At 40.8% G+C, this 22,584-nt stretch overlaps 2 protein-coding genes across 2 annotated transcripts; both read right to left on the bottom strand.

Annotated features, from left to right (window-relative positions):
• Positions 1 to 20,609: 20,609 nt before the first annotated feature.
• On the bottom strand, positions 20,610 to 21,338 carry LOC147508904 (uncharacterized). Its single transcript, XM_086597660.1, has one exon. The coding sequence runs from the start codon at positions 21,336 to 21,338 to the stop codon at positions 20,610 to 20,612; it is 729 nt and encodes a 242-aa protein (XP_086453786.1).
• Positions 21,339 to 21,347: 9 nt separating this feature from the next.
• LOC147508905 (uncharacterized) lies at positions 21,348 to 22,136 on the bottom strand. Its single transcript, XM_086597661.1, has one exon. The coding sequence runs from the start codon at positions 22,134 to 22,136 to the stop codon at positions 21,348 to 21,350; it is 789 nt and encodes a 262-aa protein (XP_086453787.1).
• Positions 22,137 to 22,584: the final 448 nt, after the last annotated feature.

Raw genomic sequence — 22,584 nt, forward strand, 5'->3', positions numbered from 1 at the left:
AAGACTCATTATAACAATAGAGTAGGGACTTTTTCTTAGTACTTAGACTAATATATATACAATAGTTTATGCATCTTTTCATGAATGTCATGCATCAACACTTGTTTGTATATAGCAGTGAGTTCCGAAGCCAAGATTAGAACAATTAAGTTCCATATCCTGTGAGAATCTAGCCAAAAACCTCATTTGAATGATTATTGAATGATGACACAAAGGATGTCCAAATAGAAATACCACACGTCCACTTGCTTGATCACCATGCCATATCCTATGAGAGAATTTAGGCCCTTTTTGGATCGATATAACCAATAAACATTAAAAACCCAAAAAGATAATTTTCCTCTAGTTACCCCTCTTGAGCCTTTACCCTTTCTAAAAGCCTTTTTATTCTTCACCAATAATTCCTAACCCATTACAACACACAATAACAAGCTTACCCAGCTGATGAGTTGAGAACTGGATGGGAAAAAAAAAAGAAGACCTTGTACAAAAACAGAACAGTTATTTGCTTCAAAACAAAAAGAAAAGAAAAGAAAGATAAGAAAGGAAAGACCCATCAAAAACCAAAACTCCAAAAAATTCAAAGGAGTCAAAACAATTGAATCTCCCAAAAGTTCAAAATCAAAAGGAGACGATATCAAAAACAAAAAGAAACAAAAGCAATGTTAGAATTCCCAAAAATTCAAAATCATATGGAGTCACAAAGCCAAAGAGCTAAAAGAATGTATCATAATTCGGAAGCAAAAGAACAAAACGAGGTTCTTCTCTGGTTACAAGTATCTTGAAAACCCAATTTCTCGACTTATCAGATTTTATTTTTTCCTTCCTTTTTCTTTCTAAACCATCACCCTAGCCCGTAACTCCTAATAAATAAAACCTCTAGCTTGATTAGGAATAGGATAGTGTGATAGTAAGTAGCAAGGGTAATCAATCGACCCTAGTTTCTTTGGACGTCATTTGAGGATGTGAGGAATATAAGTGCACGCTACACTTGAGAGAATGAACCTTGAGTGAATCTATCAAAGAGTTGTGATTGCAACACACCCCTGTGAGAACCCACCTTAAGGAAGCTCTCCTAAAGCCTCAGAAACGACTCTGCTTTTGCATTTCATTGCTAATGTTTTGTGGATTTATCTTTAGATAGTTAAATTATTGTATATATATTATTCTAAGTTCAAAGGAGCGTGTCCTTATTTTCCGCTAATGAGATGTATGAACTTCTGAGAATAAATAAGGAAATAAGACCCTTTGTACAAAATAGAAGAAATTTATGAGTACCTTCACTAGAAAACTCTCACGAGACTTAAAGCTCATCCACTAGGGAATTCCTAGTGGTTTAAGGCCTTGTTGCATATGGTCAATGCAATCGCACTCTGCGAAACGAGATTAGTATAACTGATAATAAATAACTCATTTGTGATCTTAGTTTTTTCTCTCATCCTTATTTGAGGACAAGCAAGATGTTATTTGGGTGTGGTAATCAGCTCCCAAATATGCATTTTATTACCCGTATATTGCTGCATTACAGTCCCTCTTACGCTTAGCGAAAAGATAACTCATAGCTTTTATTACCTTTTTCAGGTTAAGGAGTATTTTAGACTACTTATCATAAAAGCTGCGTTTTAGCACTAAAATGAGCCTTAATCACGCGTATTATGAAGATTAGTAGATGTTATGGAAAAGTGCTGAAAAAGTCAAAGTCAACCGGTCAATGTCAAAGGTCAAAGCCCTCAATTTAGAAGACCAAAGATGGAGGCCCTTATCTCAAATTATGAAGACTTTCTCCCTAAACCTACCTTGGTCATGAATAAACCAAAAAGCAAAAGAAAAAGAAAAGCAAAATTGAAAGTTTGAGGTGTCTAGTTTGTAATGGAGAAGGGCAAATCTGTAAAAGACAAAAGTTGTGGTATATATGCAAAAAACAAGAGAAGACATAACTCATCCATTGTCTTAGGATCCAAACCATTTGGTTTGTTTAATTTCTTGTCTTGTTTTTCAATTCATGTTTTTACTTTCTTGTTGTTTTATTTTATTTTAGTCAATTTTGTTTAGTTGTTCTTTGTTTTAATCTTCAATCTTGTTTACTTTTCCTTTGTTTTAATCTTCAATCTTGTTGCTTGTTCTTATTTCAATGTTTTAATCAATCTCCCCTTTCATGTTTTCAAGTCATTTCAATACAACAATTTAGCTTTCAAGTTTTCATTAGCTTATAACCATTCTAATCTTTTCAAGAGTCTACCTTTCTTTTTTATATCTCCCTCACTCAAACTCTAAACAATTTAGGATGAACCTCAACTTCTAATCTAAACTCTTTTGAAGTATACAAACCACTACTAAAACTTCAGTGGCGTGATTAATAATAGACTGATATGCAATATTTAAGGGCGGGGCGTGCTATATTTGTTCTTGGGGAGGGCGTGTGTGCTCTCGGAGATGCAGTGATGTGTTTAGGGATTTTAATTATGGAAGAGCATGCTTAGAGATTGTTTTTATAGTGTTTGGTTGCTAAGTCTAAGGCCAGATGATTGCTAAAATAAAAAGATGTGAAAAAACATATTTTTAGAATAGTTTCCTACACATGAATTCTATTTCGGTTTTTGGAATTTCTATATATGATTAGCTTCTGAAATTCCCTGAAATTTTGATATTCCATAAAATTTAAGGTTCCTAATTACATTATAGCTCCCAATTAAATGAAACAAGGCCCATGGGTTGCATATATTAGGTTTTCTCTATTATATTAGCTTCTGAAATTCTGCGAAACTTTGATATTCCATGAAATATCAGGTACCTAATTACATTGTGGGTCCCAATTAATTTAAACAATGCCCAAGGGTTCTTATATTTTGGCCCAAAACTTATAAAAATGTGGTTAAGGCATGCAATTTCATACGTGTACATACATTGTGCTAAATATAAATATACCACCCCCAAACAATTTGAGAGGGGGGGTTCATGATATAGTTCAAAAAACCTAAACATGCTGATAGGCAGAAGTAAAAACTATATGGTAAAATAAAAATATGCGATTAATCATGTATTAAATTTAACAATACGTGCATAGATGAATAATCACATAAACAAAATATATTAACTACTTAACTACATAATGCAATAAACAAATAATTAAACTAAGGTACTAAAATAAAAATAAGTACGAAAATTAAATAGTTATTACAAAAAATAAATCTAAATCAATTTCATCACAACAAATCAAAAAGAAATTATGTATCCCTGGGAAGAAGATGGTCCAGAACCATCAGAACGACGACGACGACGCTGCTCACATCTAGAGTCAGAAGAAGAAGACGAACCTCCGGGATAGGGCAAACGTCTCAAGACCTCGGCATGAAAAGCTGCATGCGCATCCTGGTATTGGTGTTGCTCCTGTTCCATATTCTCTAGATGATTAAGCATGTCAGCCTGGTTGTCATCCAGGGTTCGGATGTTCTGTTCTAAGGTTTGGTGATGACGTTGAATAGAACCCTGGCTCTTCTGTATCGAGTCATAGAGCTCAGTTAGGGTTCGCTGGTGATCATAAAGCGTACACATCCCGCTATGGAGTAGTTAAAAACATACAAAATTAGAAGAAGCATGATCCATAGCATTCTCAGATAAACAAGTAGGATATTCATCCTCTTCCTCGTCCTGATCTATACCATCAGCCCTCTCTTCAGGCAATGTCCAATTTTGTTGAACACAGTTACTATACGCCTTTGCGTTTGAGTGAAGCTTAAACTGAATCCTAGGTGACTCAGGTACGTAACCCCAAGATAATATAATCTTAGTAACTAAAATAGGGAGGGGTGTAGTGGTCAGGCCTATAGTCATAAGCTCTTCATGCAGAAAATCAATGAGGCAAAAACCATACCTCCTGTTCTGCAAAACCCAAAGGGCGTGTAAGAATGACAAGTTGATGTCACTCGGCTTTGAGGTGCTATAGAGGTTCTTGCCTAGCCACTGCGTCACAGTCAGCTGGTTAATCCTAAGTGACTGTTGGCACGCGTAGTGAGAACGACTATTGTATCGACCCTCGAGCAACATCTCTATCATCAACTGATGCACACTGTCGAACTGGGATCTCTGTAAGGTCAAGGTAAGCTGTTTCGTGGGTATCCCAGTGATGGATGCGAGCAAATCGTGCATCACATCCATCTAAACTCCGTCCAAATCCACAAACATCCTCCCTGAAGGAAGTATTCTCTTATTATGATAAAATCTCAACACCAAATCCTCATGGTAGTACTCATCAGTAGAGTACCACATTCTATCCCACCCTCTAGCATGCATCTTTGTACCATAAAATGGTTGGAATATCTCCGCGTTAAATGTGAATTCCGACATGAGTTTTGCTGATATGGCCATTTTGTGGTTGAAATTTGAATACGGGTAGGGGTAATAAACGAGGTGGATGAGTGGAATGTGTTGTAGAAAATTGATAAAGGTTGGTTTCGATGAAGGCGCAAGGCTCGCTTGGATTTAGGTTTGGGTAAGCACGGGTCACACTCTGCTCGATTTACGTAAGATCTAATTTTATTTGGTGAAGATGAAGAAATTGGGCTAGGGTGTGAGGTTAAATGGGATGGTCGGTGGGGTGTAAATATCATGGGTTGGGTGGAAAATGAATTTTTGGCCCAAGCCCAAATCTTTTCTAAAATACCCATCATGTCCTGCTGCGTTGTAAAACTTAAAACTAAGATTCCTTACTAGCTAGCGGTCCGATTTTTGCGAATGAGCTATGTAAATGAGTAGCATGAATAATGCTATCTAATGATCTAGGAAAAACTCAAATCTAACCATTGGTGATAGATATGATGATGGAAGAATGCCTCGAAATACGTAAATGGCATAAGTTATGTGGGCGATGGAAAATCTAGAAGACTAGATTGCGTCACACGAATCTATACGACTTTATAGGTAGCATAAACAAAAGATAGAAAATTAAAAGAACAAGTTGGGGTGATTACCCAACCCCAAACAAAATTTTGGAATAGGTTGAAAATTGTTTGTTGTGGTGAAAATGTGGATCTTTTAAAGTCAGATACCCTAGACTAGCTAATCTATCTAATATTTATGGGTTTTATATTTTCTAATTTTTATGAAATGGACTTTTGAAAATAAATGAAATAAAGCAAGTAAAAATGTAAATCACTCCATAGAAAAACACTACTCAAAATAAACTAGAAAAGGTGTAAGAAAGGAATGCATGATTTACATGAATGTGGACTAAGGATCCGGTACTTACAACCACACTCCGAAAGGAGGGTCCGGTTACCTTAATGGAGCACTCCTAAAATATGGAATCAATATAGGAAGTACACCAATCATAGAGGATCAGTCCTCATAAATAGGGTCTTGCAGAAGGGTTTCTTCTACAGCTGGCGACCGTAATTCATGGAAATGTTTTAAGTGGTGGCCATTTACTTGAAAGGTATTGTTGTCTTTGGGATTTACCAAAGTGATTGCCCCGTGAGTTAAATTGATTGATGAGAGAAGTTCTTCAAAGGAATTTCTAAATCTAAATGCTAAAAAAGTGAATTAAATTTATGAGAGAAGGATATAGAGAAGTTTTAATCTGTCACGCGATTCGATTAACTATTAGTTTAGTCATCAATTCGCCTTTCTTGATCCCTAGCAAACAACCTACATTTCTATGGTCATTGTCTAACTAGCATGAGAGATTAGCACCCCCACAAATCTCTTTGATGGGGTTTCTAATCTCTAGTTTTCCGTTATGAGCTTGTAGGAACCGTTATGGTTTCATAGAATGATTTACGATTCACGAAAACCCACGCGCAGCAGAATAAGGGGTGTTCACGATTTTGGTTTGGAATCATACCTTTAGATCAGCTGTGATATCTCTAAGAATCCAAGATCTACGAATCAGCAACCTCTTGATCTTCTGTTGTATTCCTATCCTTCGAATGGATGTTGTGTGGGCAACGATCTACCACCCCCTTCTTTTTCTCTAGGCCTCTCTCACTCACAAAGTTAGAACCGATTTTGGAACTCTCTTTTCTTGAGCAAAACCTGAGTTTTTTCTTAGTGTAAAAACGGCCAAGAAATAGGGGTTTCTTTTTATAGGCTACAACAGGGACCATGAGGAGAAATTAGGGTTGGGCCTCTTGACGGGCTTGGGCTTCCTGATAACCCATAAAAACTCAACTAGATTACTCTAACCTTATTCTTATGGTATAAATTATTTATTTCCTACTCTCATATATATATTCATTCAATATATAGAGTACGGAATCGTTCCACTCTTAATCTATCAAGACTAAATAGAATTCAATTAATCAAACACAAGGAAATAATGGTGAGAGTAATGTGTGATGTGAAATTTCTACTCTATGATTATACTATAGATTCAAATAAATCTAAATTAACTAAACTAATAGAAATAGAAGAAAAAGTATAGATAAGAGTAATCAATCCACTTAATAACTAGTTTCATGAAAGAATCGAATTATTCATTGAAAAGAGATCATATTTAGGTTTTCACGCAAAAATTCAACCTAAAACCTCAACCTTTATCATCCCTAGCAACAACTTATATCTCTATAGTCATTATTACTAGCATATAAGATTATTACAACCAAGTCTCTCGACTTAATTACAACAATCCCTAGTTTAATTTATCATATGCTTATTTTGGAAGTCATACAATAAACTAAACTCATTGAAACACATACACAATGAAATAATTCTACTAAGCAATATATTCCTCATTAGGTTTCATAATCACTCCCTCTAATTTGGGGTAGCCTAATATCATTGGATTAATTAAACTAAAATAATGAAAGGAAAACATAATGTAAATTAAACTAAACTTAATTAAACAAATAGAACAAGTCATTATTGAATAAGTATTAAACTCTATTAATCTATTTGAACAATAACAATAATGATTCAAAATGAATTAAAACTGAAATTAAAACTAATGTAGAACTAAGATTATGAATAACTAATTATAAATTTAAGACAAACTAAATCTATGAATTAAATATTGAATTAGAAAACTAAAACTTGAAATACAAACTAATTATTGATTATAAACTAATTAAAAAACTAACTAAAAACCAATTGACTAACTAAAAACTAAGTTTTGTGATCTAGAACTAGGTAACTTAAGAGCTAAGTCTTTCTCTCTTGATATAGAAGAGACAAGATCCACAAATTCATGCATGGGCTGAGGAGCCATGTTTTGGGCCGAAAAATCGAGCCCAAAACCTTATTACTTCAGTCCACAAGAGGGTTTCCATCCAGATTTTACTTCAATAGCCTTTTCGTCTACTTCTACTCCTCTGATTTGGTCAAGGCTTGGACCATTAGAAAGCTCGTTCCGAGTCGGTCATTTTGACATAAGGTAGGCCCAATTCTGAGGTCTGAGTCTAAAGATACGGCCTTCAGAAGTTTTGCTGACTTTTATGCGCTGTTCTGCCCGCATTGACTTTGACTTTTCAGTTTGACTGGCCTTTAAAAAGGTTTTTTCTCCTTGAATCATGGCCTTTAATCATAGAACTTCTTAGCAACCAACCTTTGCTCTTTTATCTCGCAAAAGGGATGCGTTTCTGCACATATTCGACTCCAATGCCTGAAATACACAAAAGCACAATAATAGTACTAACTCTTACTTATTAATCACATAATTGGTCTAAAGCAATATTGTTAAAGGGGTTAAAACTACATTTTTTGGGCTCTTATCACTTCCCATATTCGCCCAGAACACACGGCCCAAGTCCGTCAACAAATGGCTTATTTCACTAAAGGTCATTGTTGCACTACCGCCCTAATCCCAAATTACGTTTATAGGCTTCATATTATATGCTCGATGATCTCCCCGTGTTTAAGATATCGAATGCTCGTTGATTAAGTCAAGTTACTGACAACTACATTAATCAACTTCTTATGTCCTTGAGTAGTACCACTCAACCTTATTGTCATGGCGGATTAAATCCACCTGCAGGGTTTACATGAAAATCCTTATGAGCTCCTCAAGAGGACATCATCAACCCGACTTCCTGCGGGTCACGGATTCCTTCTATAATCAACAGCACACCTTACATACAATGTCATTACCCAATCTATCGAGTTTGTTGATTCACAAATGAATCTCACTCATTGATGATTTAAAGCAATGTACAATGCACGTAAGTGCTCATTATTATATCTGGATTAAGATGACAAACATCCATAATAACAGAGGTGTTTGTTCTCTTATATAGTCAGTATAAAGAGTAACAACCTCACTTGGTCCTGTTCAATACACACAAAGTATACTAGTGTAATCATGTAGTCAAGATAGACTAATACCAGATTATACTACAACTGTACCAATGGTTTGTCCAAATCCATCTAGGTTGTTAACGTTTACTTATACTTTATAAGGTACTGATGATATGATCTTCTGTGTGTCACCACACACCATATCATCTACAACATAAAGTATTAGACGCATGCATATAACTAATAACATATATAATATGCATAACATTTGCCCAAATGATTCTCATTCAAAATATAAATAATTAGAGTTATTACAAAAGTAATGTTTTTAGTATATAACCCTATCAGAGCTCTATCTCTAGACACTCACAATGGAGAACTTGAAGTTCTTTTGCAAAACAATAATAAACTAAGAACTAATCATCCTCACATGGCTTCATAAACCCCCTCTAATGGAGGTTTAGCCTTGTGTCATCGGAATCATACTAACTAAACAATTATTATAAGAAGACATAAGGAATGAAATAACTTGAATTGAATTGAGAAAGCTTTATTGAAAAGGTTCTAATGGAGGCTACAATAAGGCTAAACCTAATTATAAACTTAAGAAAGTAAACCTAATTAAAACTAAACTAATTAGAGACTAAGGGGAGAGGAGAGGAAGTGTTTAGCCTTAAATCTATTTATATAGGAAAGCGTTAAGGTTACATTTTCATGCATGGGCCAAAAAGGGGGACTTTGGGACTCTAATGTGAGCCCAAGGTCCATTAGGTTAAATCTAAAAAGGCCACAACTGCTAGAAATTACTTCATTGCCCTTTTCATCTACTTTTACAATTTTGATTGGGGCAAGACTAGGTCCATTAGAAATCTTATTCCAAGTCGGTCATTTTTACATAAAGTAGGCCCAATTCTGAGACCCGAATCCAAAGATACGCCCTTTTGAAGTTCTGATGGTTTTTTGTCATTTTTCTACCCGAATTGACTTTGACTTCCCAGCTTTGACTGGGCTTGAAAAAAAATTTTCTTCTTGATTCTTGGTCTTTAAACATAGAACTTTCTCAGCAATCATCTTGACTCATTTTCCATGCAAAAGTGGTGTCTTTAGTCACCTAATCAACTTCAAGTCCTGAAATACACAAAAACACATAAACAGTACTAACTTTCATTTATTATAAACATAATTGGCCTAATTAGAATACTTATAAAAGTAAAAAGACAGTTTCTTACCCTATGAATAATGATTTAATGCTAGGAATAAGAAAGCTAGTTATTCTACGTTTTAATCAAAGTTCTACTGTCAATTATCATGCAATAATGGGAGTCAGAATTCGTTCCACTCCTAGTTTCTTAGACGTAATAATTTCTCTAAATTAAACAAGGTACTCACTATGGGCACAACCTATTTTGTGTTGGGCAGACCCCAAAAAAAATTAATTTACAAATTTGCCATTGACAAAAAAAATCGTGATTTGTGTTTGGGCACCCCCCCCCCCCCCCCCTAACTAAATACAAGTAACCTGGAAACCTGTTTAGCCTTTTTCTTCTTCTTCTTCCTCATTCCTAATCCCTAATCCCTAAACTATACCCTAAGTGAAGGAACTTCGAAACAGTAAAATGGAAAACCATAGCTTTTTAGAACACAAAGATTAACAATTTAATGAAGTACATGATAGAAAATGAAGAAGAGATAGGAATGGAAGATGACCAAATGAGAGAAAATATTCAAAATGAAGAAGTTGCAATGGGAAGTGAAGCCGAAGAAATCCTCAAGGACACAAAGTAAACCTAGCTAGCTTTTTAGAATCTACGCGCTAGTTTTTTAGAAATCCTCGAGTCCCCAACAACCCCACCACATCGAAATTGGGTATCTCAAACGACCCAGTCACATCGATAGCTATGAGTTCCAAACGACCCAGCTACATCGATTAACTTCAGTCTAAATGATATGACCTGATTGAATTGGGTGAGTCCCAAACGACCTAGTCACATCAAATGAGAAAAAAATTATTAAAATGAAATGAAATTTCACCAAATCGATGAAGTACGTAATTCCAATTCTAATAAAATTGTATCAAAAACCATTTGTATAATACATCACTTAACAATTGTTCTTCATGCAGGATCCTATGTAGGATTCCGAGAACCCTGGAAACTCGAATGACGTGGATGATATTCAACCGCTTTCAATGGATACAACAAAAATATTTACTACAGATGAGGTACAAATTAGGCATTGATTTTATTTGTTTTTATTTTTTAAATAAAATTATATTAGTGTATTGATTTTTTTTTTCATATCTTTAGGTATTTCATACACGTAATGAGGTAATTGGTTGGGCAACTGCTCAGGGAAAACAATGTAATGTGGTTATGGTAATTAGGAAGTCGTAGTATGCTAACGGGAAGCGAGTACCAAGGCTGGATTTAACTTGTGAGAGTTTAGGTATATTTTGTTCACACAAAAAGGTGGGTCAAGATAATGCTAATAAGAGAAATACGAGAACAGTAAAATGTGGATGTCCATTTAAGTTAAGATGTTGTTCCCAACGCGACACTGTGGATAGTTGGAAAATTGTTATTGTTAATGGTATTTTTAACCATCCACTGGGGATCGTTCCACAACTCGAGTACTAGTCAGAGATGACTCAAAATTCAGTTAAGCCTAAAGAAGTTTTGAAGTCCATAAAAAATAGGTATCCTGAAAACCTATCCAACATAAATCAAGTCTATAATGCGAGGCACAAGGTAAGGATGTTGGATATGAATGGTCACACGCAAATGCAGAGATTGCATGAGATGTTAGCAAAAAACTATTATTTCGAGGAGGTGAGAGAGGATAAGAATACGGATGAGATAACGGGGTTGCTATGGGCTAATCCAGAAGGTGTTAAGTTGGCTCGAACTTTTCCAAAAGTTATCATCATAGATGGCACCTACAAAACCAATAGGTATCGGTGACTTTTTGTACAATTTGTGGGGGTGACTTCAACCTAGAAGTCTTTCATGGTCTATCAAGTGTTGCTTCGGTCTGAAACAACTATATACTATGAGTGGACTTTGCGTCAGTTTAACGGCTTGTTGGGTGACGAAAGGCCATCCGTGATCGTGTCTGATAGGGAGTTGGCCTTGATGCGTGCCGCTGATATTGTGTTCCCTGACGCACACAAGCATCTCTATAGATGGCATATCGCTATGTGTGTCTTTCAAAAATGCCTTGATTTTTTTCCAATTACAGAACTTGTAGAAAAAGGCCAGTTCTCGTGGAACATTGTAGTCAAATCAAAGACAGAGGTTATTTTCCAGCGTAGATGGGATGCTTTGGAAAAATATTGCAGGGTTGAGTACTCCAATTTTGTTAGTTATTTGCAAGAGACTTGGTGGCCTTACAAGGATCGATTCATATGTTGTTGGACAGACCAACAAATTCACTTTGGGAGTACAACAACCAATAGAGTCGAAGGGTCTCATGCTCAGGTGAAAAGGGTTCTAGGAAACACAAATAGACATGATTTTCTAGGTATGTATTACTTGATTCACCCGATTTTAGAGATTCAGATGTCCGAGATTAGAGGTACTTTTGAGAGAAGTCTGATTCTAACTCAGCACCGCCACAAAATTCCATTATTTCATGAACTCAAAAACCTGGTCTCTATAAAATGTTTGGACTTGCTTTTTGAAGAACTAAATGCCCGCGTAATGGATGCTGCTAAAGACTCTGAATTCATTTATGGGTGTTATTTGCGTACCATCCATGGATTGCCATGTGCTCACGAAATTATAGAACTTCAAAAGCAAAAGCGGTCCATATCTTTGAGTGATATCGATCCCTTTTGGAAAACTTTGTCTGCTTCTCCAAATGTGTCTATGGGTGTTGATCCCGATTGTAGACCTTCGGTGGATATGTTCCATAAAAGGTATGAAATGGCTTCTGAAGAAGAACAGAGGGTTATGGTTAGGAAACTTATGGAGATTGTCGTGCCAGAAAGTACATGGCTAGAACCGCCTCAGTAGGAGGCGAAAACCAAAGGTTGGCCTATAGATGTAAGAGAAAGCTTCAAACTGAGGACGAGAACTCTTCAAAGCTAGATCCATCTGGTTTTGAACATTCCCAATGTGAGCATGAAGAGTGGGACTCGTCGCAACAATTAGAATGTACGCCAATTTCCAAGCCTTCTTATAAAACACCCATACCATCGAAATACACTACTCCAAACCCACCTGTAAAGAAGTCTTCTCCAAAACCACCATTGCCACCAAAAACACCACACCACAGAATAACTCTTCTCAAAAATCACCTTTACCACCTAAAACAACCACACCACGGATTAACTCTTCTCAAAAATCACCTTTACCACCTAAAATAACCACACCACGGAATAACTATTCTTAAAAATCACTTTTACCACCTAAAACAACTACACCACGGAATAACTATTCTCAAAAATCACCTCAAAAGTTAGACATTGGCATCCTAAGGGGGCCAAAATATTATGGTTTGGATATTCCAGAAGAATTGCACAAATATATTGTTAAAGTGGATGACCCTGCAGGTGATAGCAATTGCGGGTATAGAGCAATGTGCATTGCATTAGGAAGAAGTCAGGAAGAGTGGTCGTGGATGAGAAATAAGTTGTTACAAGAACTTAATGACAACCTCCCCTTATACTATACATTGTACACTCACAGTGAGGTTAGTTTTGTGAAACCTACAATTTCACATACATGTGGTTGGGAACCCTATAATAAGTGGATGGCCATGCCCTTTGTTGGATATCTATTTGCTTTGAGATTTAATGTCGTCCTCGTACATTTAGGAAGTACGTACTGTCATCTTATCTTGACACTGAGAACCCAAACAAATCCTGAGAGAGTAAAGAAAGTGTTGGGTACCGCTTACGTACAGGGATGTCATTTTGTCTATGTTGAACTTATTGATGATTGTCCGGTTTCAAAACCGATGCAAAGATGGCGTAGAGCTCGACCCTTAATTGCAGATAGTTGGGATACTGCATTACAAGCATGACAAGCGCAATTTACGGCATTAAACATTCCCAATTTAGTATTGGAAGATGAGCACACTAATGATGGGTCCGAAATACCAATAGTCATATTATCGAATAAGTCTATTTAATTAAGGTTCATGTGGTTGGAATTGTAATTTGGTTCTTGATACAATTTTCTTAAATTTGATGATATTCTTTGGTGGAATTTGATGTATGGATGTATGTTTGCTTGATTTGGATGGTTTGGATGTATATTATTTTATATGATATTTTTTGGATATGAAAGTCCCAAAAAACCAAATGAATTTTGCCAAGATTATGTCCCAAACGACGTGGCCACATCACCAAAGCTACTCCCAAACGATCTGATCCGATCGTTCGAGAGCCAAAATTTCAGCAGAATCATTTTTTTGTCTCAAACGATCCCACCACATCGCCAAAGCTACTCCCAAATGATCTGATTAGATCGAACGAGAGCCAAAATTCCAGCAGAATCATTTTTTTGGTCTCGAACGATCCCATCAGATCGCCAAAGCTACTTCCAAACAATTTCGCCACATCGAGGCACTTTAGTTCCAAACGATGTTACCACATCATTTGTCTTTAGTTTGAAACGATGTGACCATATCGATGCACTTTAGTTCCACTTAGTAGGGTTTTTGACATATGTATTCAACACAGTTTACGCTAATTGAACATTACAAATTGTGAAATTAATTAAACTTTATAAATTCAACTAACAATACTTAATTTGAACAATAATCGATTAAAACTGATCAATTATCGACCAAATTACATCGACTCAGTGTATATCTAAGTACGGATAGGGTTTATGATTTTGACATATGTATTCAACACAATTTATGCTAATTGAATATTTCAAATTGTGAAATTGATTAAACTTTATAAATTCAATTAATAAATTATGAAATTGATTAAACTTTATAAATTCAATTCTACATTTATTCTCACCCCCCTTACTCATCTCCTCTCTTGGTTGCTCTGATCAACCGCGTGGTCATCCCTTCAGTTCTCTTTGTGCTCCAGCTCCTGTGTCAGCCACTCTCCTTCATTCGCCAGGTTGGTCTTCTTCCCTCTCTATTTCCCTTTTCTTTTTTTACTGTGCATTTCCCCCTTAATTTGCAATTTTCTCTTTCCTCCCTCTCCCACCTGTTGTGGCTGTTGTCTTCTTCTTTGAAGTCCTCCCCAAAATGTCGGACTCCAAATCTGGAGACTCTTCCTACTCCCCTTCTCGCAGTGTTGCCTCTCCCCCTCCCATTGATCCCACCGAGGCCCCCTCCACCTCCGGACAACCCCTTGCCCTTCCGCCGCCTCCCCCACGCAGTCGTAGACCTAACCTAGAGGCGGTTAAGGCGGCCTACGGTATTCCTACTGGCATCACCTTAGAACACGTACCTGACCTAACTTACTATCCCCATTTGGTCTTTTACAAATCGGAGTGTCTCGTGGCCACGGTAGGGCAAATCATTGCTGGGCTTCACTTTCCCCTCACCCGTCTAGACGTTGAGGTGTGTAACCACTTTAACATCCCCCCTTGCCAAGGCATTAACAACTTCTGGAGGGTCATGTATGCCGCGAACCATTACAACAGATCTGGGATTCCCAAGATAACGGTTCGCGACATGATCGCTCACTTTTACATTAAAAAGAGCACAAAGGATGTCAGTGTGGGCTATCATTCCTTCTATGTCCGCCCTAGAAAACAACATTTTGTCCTCCGTGTCACCTCTTCGGACAAGGTGTGGCACCATTATCCGCTGTATATCTCAGGAAACTTCCTATCCGCGGATCTTCCTCCTGAACTCAGCCTTAATCACCTAGCTTTCCTTCCCAGTGGTGAGTCCCCCTTTTACTTATCCTTAGATGTGTATGTACCTTGGTTCCTCATCTGATCTTGCGACTCTTTCTTGCAGGTTGGCGCCCAGACTCGAAGTCGCGACCCTACGAGCACATTTCCTCCACCATTTTCCAGAAGCTCCGTGATCTTGGACCCACTCAATTTGTAGTCCTTGGAATTGATCCCAGCACCGCCACTCCGCTGCTGTTCGACCCCCAACTGAAGGTTATTGGAGGGTATATTGTCCCCTTTTTTCGCCCCCCTCCACCCAAGGAACGAAAACCTAGAAATTCACCGCCTTTCAGAAAAAGACACCATCCCAAGAAATCCCAACACCCTACAGTCACTACACGCCAGCCCCCACCTCATTCCTCCAACTCCCCCACTCATCCCGTGGCCCACCCCTCTTACCAATCCCTGACCACTTGGGAAGATCAGTACTTGTCCCCTCATTCTCCATCTGCGGCTTCCCCTCCTTCCGACATGAGTGCTAACAAATGGAAGCTATTCGACAGCGACTCGGATGAAGATGTTGTCACCGAGGTTGCCCCCTCCACTGTTTCCTACTCATCCCCTGGCCCGGCTTCAAAGCGTCCGCGGCATTCTGGTTCTGATGAGCTCCCCGCCAATCTACCTACTACAGTACCTGCTGTACCCGCCCATCCATAACAGCGGCATGGTAAGGAGCCAGCTCTCTGGTCTGGTAAAGAGGCTGCTGACTCTATCCCTGCTTTCTGCCCCACTTTCAAGGTCCAGAATCGCATCATTAATACCAATGATTCGGCCTTGGAGAACCCCGCAGTAGCCTCCTCCCTGTTCTACGGGTCTCACCTTCCCAAAGACCTTGCTTACGAAGAAAGGGGCTCCTTTGATCACCACAAAACCTCGTTCTATACTAGTTGGGAGAAGGTATTCTTTTCCTTGCACTAGATAACTTTCCTCCTCTTTTTTAGGTTGCCTGACCCTTGTTCTCTCTTTTAGATGAGTCTAGATATCTCGTACATGATCCGCGACCTCTTTGACACTAGGTCCAAAGTTGAACAGCTGGAGACAAAAGTTGCCCGACTTGGACAACTCAGTGACGCCGTGGAATTAGATAAGCTCAAAGCCCAGGATGAACTCAAGTCTGCTGAGGCCTCCCACCTGGCCTATATGGATAAGGTTAATGACCACCTGAGCAATCAGCGCGAAACCCTCCTATCGCAGCATAATGTAACCCTCTCATCCCTTTCCCAGAAACATAAGGAAGATACAGCAGCCCTCCTCAAACAACATGAATCCGACATGGATGAACTCCAGGACCACTTCAGGGCCCAGGCAGACAAGAAAGTGGCTAAGAAGATCAAAGAGGAGTATGACAGGCTTATCAAAGAAGGTCGCCTCTTTCCCGAAGCCCCTGTATCTGCCCCTAGTTTCGAGGTCGCGGTGGCACCCGTGGATCCTACCCCCTCTACCGCGGTCACCGTTCCCGAGGTAGCGGAATTGGTAGCTGGGGCCATTGATGCGGCTGTAGACACTGTTATTGAGGAGGCCGCTGATGCAGTGATTCAAGAAGAAGTTTAGATGTCCCTTGTCTTTAGAATAGTTTCTTTGTGCCTTGTATTTGTTCCTACTGCCGTTGTTTTTTGCCACACTGGTTACGCTACACTTTATTCCCTCTTATTCCCCCTCATGATGGTTGATGAGGACTTATTGCCTCCTTTTTCTTGTAATGGTGATGCTATTTTCCTTGTATAATATGTTTTTGTCTATACTTTATATCTTTATGGGCTCACTACACAGTAATGCGCTTTTCATAGCGAAACTCATGTTCCCTCATCTACTTCTCCTACGGAAAGCAACTCTTTTTGACTTTTCTCCTTTGGCTCAGTGACTTGACTGCCCCAGCCTGAGCCGGGGCCCCTTGCCCGAGGCCGGCGAAAACTTCCTCGCCGCCACTTACCTAGGATCTCATGTCCGCAGCCCAGGGCCACTCATTTTGCCCCGGTTCGGTTGGGACCTCATACTCATTATGGGGCAACTCATTTTGCCCCAGCTTAGCTCGGACCTCTCGTTTGCGGAGGGCTCATCCCCTCCATCGCCTTCACTCTGAATGGCGATCACAGTTCATGTGACCATGTCCATCCCAAAAGTGCTATGGTTTTATATACGTACAAATAGCTCATGCAACTGATAGCCTCTCCCATTACATTCACTCGTGAATTTTTTTCAATAATCTTACATTCCAAGGTCTCTCTACCATCTTTCCTTCCAGGGTTTGTAACTTGTATGTTCCTGTCCCTCCAACATCCACCACAATATAGGGTCCCTCCCAGTTTGGACTCAATTTCCCCTCGCTCACTTTCTTTGTGTTGGGGGTCACTCTGCGGAGCACCAGATCTCCTATCTTGAATCTCCTCAATCTCACCCTTTTGTTGTACTGCCTTTGGAGGCGGCGATGATACTCTTCTAGTCTTATGCGCACGGCATCCCTTCTTTCTTCAGCCAAATTCATGTCCCTAGACAGGATGCCCCAGTTGGACCCATCCTCGACAGCTTGAGTTCGAGTGGTAGCCGCCACCATCTCTGACGGTATCACAGCCTCTACGCCGTACGCCAATGAAAAGGGAGTCTCCTTGGTGGTTGTCCGTGGTGTAGTTCGATAAGCCCACAACACATGGTTTAATTCATCGGCCCAGGCCCCTTTTTTATCCTCCAATTTCCACTTGAGATTGTTAAGTATGGTTTTTTATTGGAGGACTCAGCCTGTCCATTGCCCTCGGGGTTGTAAGGGGCCGAGAATCCCTGTTTTACATGATAGGCTTGCAAAAACTTCTTCACCTTAGAGCCCGTGAACTGGGTTCCATTGTCTGTGATAATAGCGTAGGGTAGCCCAAATTGACATATTATGTTTTCCCACAAGAATTTGATCACTTTCACCTCTTTCACCTGCTGCAGCAGCACGGCCTCAATCCATTTTGTAAAGTAGTTGGTCGCGTTCAGCATGAATCTCCTCTTACCACTGGCCATGGGTAGCGGTCCTACTATGTCGAGGGCCCACATCGCGAATGGCCATGGACTAGACACGTTGTGCAGCGGCTCTGCTGGGGCAAATATCAGTTGAGAAAATCTCTGATATTTCTCACAATTTTTGGCAAACTCCACAGCATCTCTCTTCATGTGAGTCCAAAAGTATCCTTGCGTTAACAGCCGGTAGGTCATTCTCCTGCCCGCTGAATGGCTCCCACAATCTCCTCCATGTAACTCCCCGAGCACCTCTTGCGCCAACCTCGGTCCCAGACATTTCAGTAAAGGCCCGTTAAAATTCTTTCTGTATAATTCTCCTCCTAACAGCGTATACCTCTGAGACGCCTGTTCCAGTGTTCATTTCTCTCTCGGGTCAATCACCTCAACTCCAGACAAGAATTGTTTAAGAGGCTCCATCCAACCTTCATCCTCTTCTGTGGTATTCAGTATATCCGGAGGCTCCTCGGTACTCGGTCTTTCCAGTTTCCTCACTTCGATAATCCTTTCCTCAGATCCTGGCATGGCTGTAGCCACATAGGCCAGAGCATCTGCATGGCGGTTTTCCCCACGGTTTAAGTGTACAAATCTGATCTGTGTGAACTTTGCCACCCACTTTCGTAAGATTCCCAAATATTTCGCCATTCTAGGGCACCTTACCGTGAACCCGCCGTTTGCTTGACATACCACTAAATTTGAGTCAGAGTAAAGGGTAAGTTCCCTCACGCCCAAACTCTCAGCCATCCTCATGCCCGCAATCATTGCCTCACATTCTGCCTCATTATTTGAAGCCGTGAAGCCCAACTTCATTGTTTGTTCTAGTCTATTGTTATCCGGTGTGACCAGCGCGCACCACACCTATTCCGCTGCCTGCATCTGTTGCCGATCCATCCGCGAAGACCCTCCATCCATTCCTCTCGTCCCACAGATTCAAACGATCCAGTTCCTCTTCTCGCTCAGGCTCCAACACCATCTCTTCCCCCCAAGTAGGATCCTCCGTAGGGAACTCAGCCAAAAACTCCACCACTGCCTGGGCTTTCTCCGCCGTTCTGATATGATACTGGATCTCATATGAACTCAACATCACGGCCCATTTCAGCATTCTACATGATTTCTCCGCTCTCAGAGCTTGTTTGAGGGGCAAATTCATCACCACGACCACTGCATGAGCCTCGAAATAAGGTTTCAATTTAAGGGTCGAAAATACTAAGGCAAGAGCATACTTCTCCACTCGGTTGTATCTAGTCTCTGCATCTAACAAAGTCTTACTCTGGAAGTACACCGGTTTTTCCATTTTATCCACAACGCGAACGAGGACCGAGCTGATAGCATACTCCGTGATCCCCAGATACAAATATAGTTTCTCTCCTATCTCAGGCCGCGATAACAGAGGTGCTTCCCCAAGATACCTTTTTAGCTCTTGAAAGGCTCTTTCACACTCTGCTGTCCATGCAAAATCTGTGGTATTCCTCAGCAATCTGTACAGCGGCCTGCACTTGTCGGATGATTTTGAAATGAATCTGTTCAGGGCCACGACTCGTCCTACCAACCGTTGCACCTCCTTCACCGTCTGACGCGATAGCATCTCCACCAATGACCTTATCTGCTCGGGGTTTGCCTCGATTCCCCGCTGTGTCATAATATACCCCAGGAATTTCCGAGTAGTGACTCCGAATGTGCACTTCTCTGGGTTGAGTTTCAAATTATGTGCCCGCAGTATCCCAAATGTTTCCCTCAACCCCTCCAAGTGCTCTGACTCTGACATGCTTTTCTCCACCAGATATCGTCTATGTATATCTCAATTCCCTTTCAAATTTTACTCTCAAACATTTTCTCCCCCAACCGTTAGAAGGTGGCTCATGCGTTTTTTAACCCGAACGACATTCTTGTATAGCAGTAAGTCCCCCTTTCCACCACGAATGACGTCTTTTCCTGATCAGGTCCATACATCGCAACCTGGTTGTATCCCATGGACGCATCCATAAATGAGAACATTCTGAACCCTGCCATTCTGTCCACCAACTCGTCTACTCGCGGCATAGGATAACTGTCCTTGGGGCACTCCAAATTTACGTCCGTAAAGTCAACACACATTCGCACCTTGCCATTTTTCTTTGGGACCGCGACTATATTGGACAGCCAATCCGTAAACTCCACCTCTCTTATGATTCCCACTCCTTTCAACCTGGCAACCTCCTCTCGGATTCCTTCCGCATACTTAGGTCTCACACCCCTAATCTTCTGTCTTACTGGTTTCGCACCCTCCCTCATATGCAGTCTGTGACATACGAAATCAGGGTCCAGCCCGGTGATATCCTCTATTCCCCACCAAAACACATCTCTGTTCTCCGACAAGCATTGTACCAGCTTACTTTTCCACTCCTCCATCAAGTTAGACCCTACTGATGTAAACTTCTCTTCTTCGCCCTCTCCCAGATTCACTATCTCAACCTCATCTAAAGTTTTCGGATCCACCGCGGCCTCCTTTCCCCCTTCCACTGCCTCGCACTGTAATTTCTATGCTTGCCTTTTCCTTGGGTGGAATGGTTCGCCTCCCGGCCCGCAGACCATCCTTTTAACGGTATCCTGATGACTGTTCTTCGATGCCACCTGATCTCCGCGGACTTCGTACATTCCCGTTAAGGCGGGGAATCGAATAACTTGGTAATATGTTGAAGGCACCACTTTCATCTCGTTGATCCACCACCTCCCTAAGATCGCATTGTATTGAGAGTTGGAATCGACCACCATAAATCTAGAAAACACAGTCACAGGCCCTATCGTCACTAGTAATAAAAGCTCTCCCATAGGCTCTGTGACGCTTCCATTAAGTCCATATAAACTGGACCGCGGCGGCCTTAGTTGCCCCAGATCAATCCTCATTTCCTCCAACGCTCCCCTAAATAACAAGTCCACAGCACTGCCACAATCAATCAGTACCCTTTTGACCATGTAATTGCCCATCACCACCGTAATGACCAACGCATCTTCATGTAGGGTATCGATGGCTCGGAGATCCACACTAGAAAATGTAATCTTGTCTTCCCCACCCAGTGCCTCTGCACTGTATTGCGGTCCTCTGGTAGATTCATTGACCTGCTGAATACTTGCTGTCCTCCTCACCTTGTCTCTGTGGGTGTTGTGACTCAGCACTTCTCCACTGAAAATAACATTAATGGTTCCCAATATTCTCCCTGGCGCTGGCACCAGCTCCACATTCGGGGACTCCGCTGTAAATTCTCTCATCATTCCCTTCTATACCAACCTCTGGACCAACCATTTCAACGCGTAACAATCATTAGTTTCATGGTTGCGTACCTGGTGGTACACACAATACGGCTTGCTCAGCATTTCGGCAGGGACGGTCCGTGGTCCCTCGTACCCTTGCGTGTTTTTTATCAATGGCAATATCTCACTCAATGGCTTGTTTAACGGTGTATGCTCTAGTTCGCGGTATGGCTTCCTTTCTCTTTGCTCTCTTCGCGCTACCTCTCTACTCCTTTCCGGACGCGATGACTGTCCGCGGTACCTCTCGTTACCTCTGTTCAATGTCTCTGTCTTTCTGCGATCCCCCCCTTTCTCTACCGATGACACTGCCTTTGCTCCCCTCTTAGAATCCTCCTGCATGGTATCCTCATATCTGATATACTTCTCTACCCGCGGATATAACTCGTGCAAGGTCGCAATCTCATTCTTTGCAACGGAGTGATGGACCCCCGTACCAGGCCGCAGACCTCTTTCAAATGCTATCACTGCTACCCTTTCGTCCAAATTCTCCACTTTCAAGGTCTCGGCCTTAAAGCGGCACAGATATTCCCTGACCAATTCCGCAGACCTTTGTCTTACATTAAATAAGGCTGCAATGTCCACAACCCGCTTCTTTTGATGTATGAAATGATCTATAAATGCCTGCTCCAACTCTTGGAAATTAGTGATACTTTTTGAAGGCAACCAATAATACCAGTCCGAAGCTCCCCCTTTCAAGTTAGCCGGGAACATCATACACCGCAACCTATCGTACTGCGGCTCTTGCCAAAGTGGCATCTATTGTCTAAAGTGATGAATGTGATCTACTGGATCCCCTGTTCCATCGTATCTTTCAAACCTTGGTTGATTGAACCGCATTGGTACCTCTGAAGTCCATATCGTATCCGCCAATGGGTTGCGATTCAATCCAGCCACCACCTGGCTGGCGGCGCCCATCTGAGTCTTCGTCTGATGAAGATTCGCCTCCCGGTCATTGTTTATCATTTCCTGGACTTGCTCCACTAATAACCCAGCCACTGGGTTTTCAACCAGAGTCGGTCCATGCTCCTCCTCGTCCCCCGACTTCTCACTCTCCGACCCATCACTTAGCTCTTCCCCAGTTTCTTCCTCCGCCCTCTCTCTTTCTCTTCTCAACTCCTCGTTTTCCTCTCTCAGCCTCTCAATCTCTTCTCGCATCAGTCGTGTTTCTTTCGCCGCTCGGGCCCCTCTCGTTCTTCCCCTTCCT

Source organism: Coptis chinensis, chromosome 3 (genome assembly GCF_015680905.1).
Source record: "Coptis chinensis isolate HL-2020 chromosome 3, ASM1568090v1, whole genome shotgun sequence".
NCBI classification, from domain to species: Eukaryota; Viridiplantae; Streptophyta; class Magnoliopsida; order Ranunculales; family Ranunculaceae; genus Coptis; species Coptis chinensis.